This window comes from Mus caroli, chromosome 11 (assembly GCF_900094665.2).
Source record: "Mus caroli chromosome 11, CAROLI_EIJ_v1.1, whole genome shotgun sequence".
Classification (NCBI taxonomy): domain Eukaryota; kingdom Metazoa; phylum Chordata; class Mammalia; order Rodentia; family Muridae; genus Mus; species Mus caroli.
In genome coordinates this window covers 71,734,485-71,735,742 of record NC_034580.1, presented here as the reverse complement: position 1 = coordinate 71,735,742, position 1,258 = coordinate 71,734,485, and the positions used below count along the sequence as shown (strand labels likewise).

The 1,258-nt window shown below is 40.4% G+C and overlaps 1 protein-coding gene across 1 annotated transcript in view; it reads left to right on the top strand.

Annotated features, from left to right (window-relative positions):
* Window positions 1-1,258, top strand: part of Cpd (carboxypeptidase D) — a 69,902-nt gene that overhangs the window by 47,681 nt on the left and 20,963 nt on the right. The window contains exon 11 of the mRNA XM_021176197.2: window positions 399-568. Within this exon, the coding sequence (XP_021031856.1) occupies window positions 399-568 (170 nt within the window). The remainder of the gene's footprint in view (window positions 1-398; window positions 569-1,258) is intronic.

The window sequence follows — 1,258 nt, the reverse complement described above, 5'->3', positions numbered from 1 at the left end:
AGGCCAGCCTGGTCTACAAAGTGAGTTCCAGGACAGCCAGAGCTATACAGAGAAACCCTGTCTCGAAAAACCAAAAAAAAAAAAAACAAAAAAACAAAAATAATCCATTCAAAACAGTTCTGGCGTATTTTCTTTTATAGCATCCTATACTCTGAAGTAGACCTAACATCCTAGAATTTAAAGTCTTATTATGTTTTTCACATGGCCTCTGCTTTCAGAGGCATTTAGAAGCAAATATATGTTTTAATGACCATTTACATTCAGCTTTACTGGGAACACTGAAGTTCTGGTAGCTCCTTTGTTTACATTATTAGCAATCTCTTAGTTTGGATACGAGCTCCCAAAGTAATTAGATGGGCTTTTCCCCTTAAAATCTGGTATTCTTGTCCTTTATACAGGTTCATCAGGGTGTCAAAGGATTTGTCCTTGATGCCACAGATGGTAGGGGCATATTAAATGCCACCCTCAGTGTTGCTGAAATTAATCACCCAGTGACTACTTACAAAGCTGGAGATTACTGGCGCCTCTTGGTCCCAGGGACATATAAAATCACAGCATCTGCCCGAGGGTAAGTGATGAATGCTTTCAAATTGAAAGCTTAGGAATAAGACAAACATGAACTTCCCTCTAGAAGGTTATTTCTAGAAAGTCCCTCAGAGCCTGCTAAGCAAAGCAGAGTTTAATGCAGGGAGGGTAAGAGCTAGTTCCACCAGTGAGTACCTGCTGCCTATGGCATTATACCGTCATAGGCCTCTGAAGCCATTTCTTTGCCTTCCTCCACTCTGATCATCTGCCTTCGTGACTTCCCTCACTGTTAGTAGTAATTCTGGCACATGCTTGCTGGAAGAAGTGAGGGGGAAAAGATAAATACTGGTGTTCCGCTGAGTAAGGTCATGCTGCTGTCCCACAGAGAACACCAGTCTATAGTTTATAGCTTTGCCAAGCTCTCATGTGCTCTCATTTTTATGTAATATATTTACATCATTGTTTTTATGAAAATTTCTGCTGCTTGCAGGCTCTGAGTAAGACCATTTTCTTCTGTCTGTCTGTCTGTCTGTCTGTCTGTCTGTCTGTGAGACAGGGTCTTATGTAGCCCAGGCTGACCCCAAAACTCTTGGTCCTCTCAAGTGCATGCTGAACTAGATTTATTAAAAAGAAGAAAATGAACCTATGGCCGGTCTTTCTTTCTTTCTTTCTTTCTTTCTTTCTTTCTTTCTTTCTTTCTTTCTTTCTTTCTTTCTTTCTTTCTTTCTTTCTT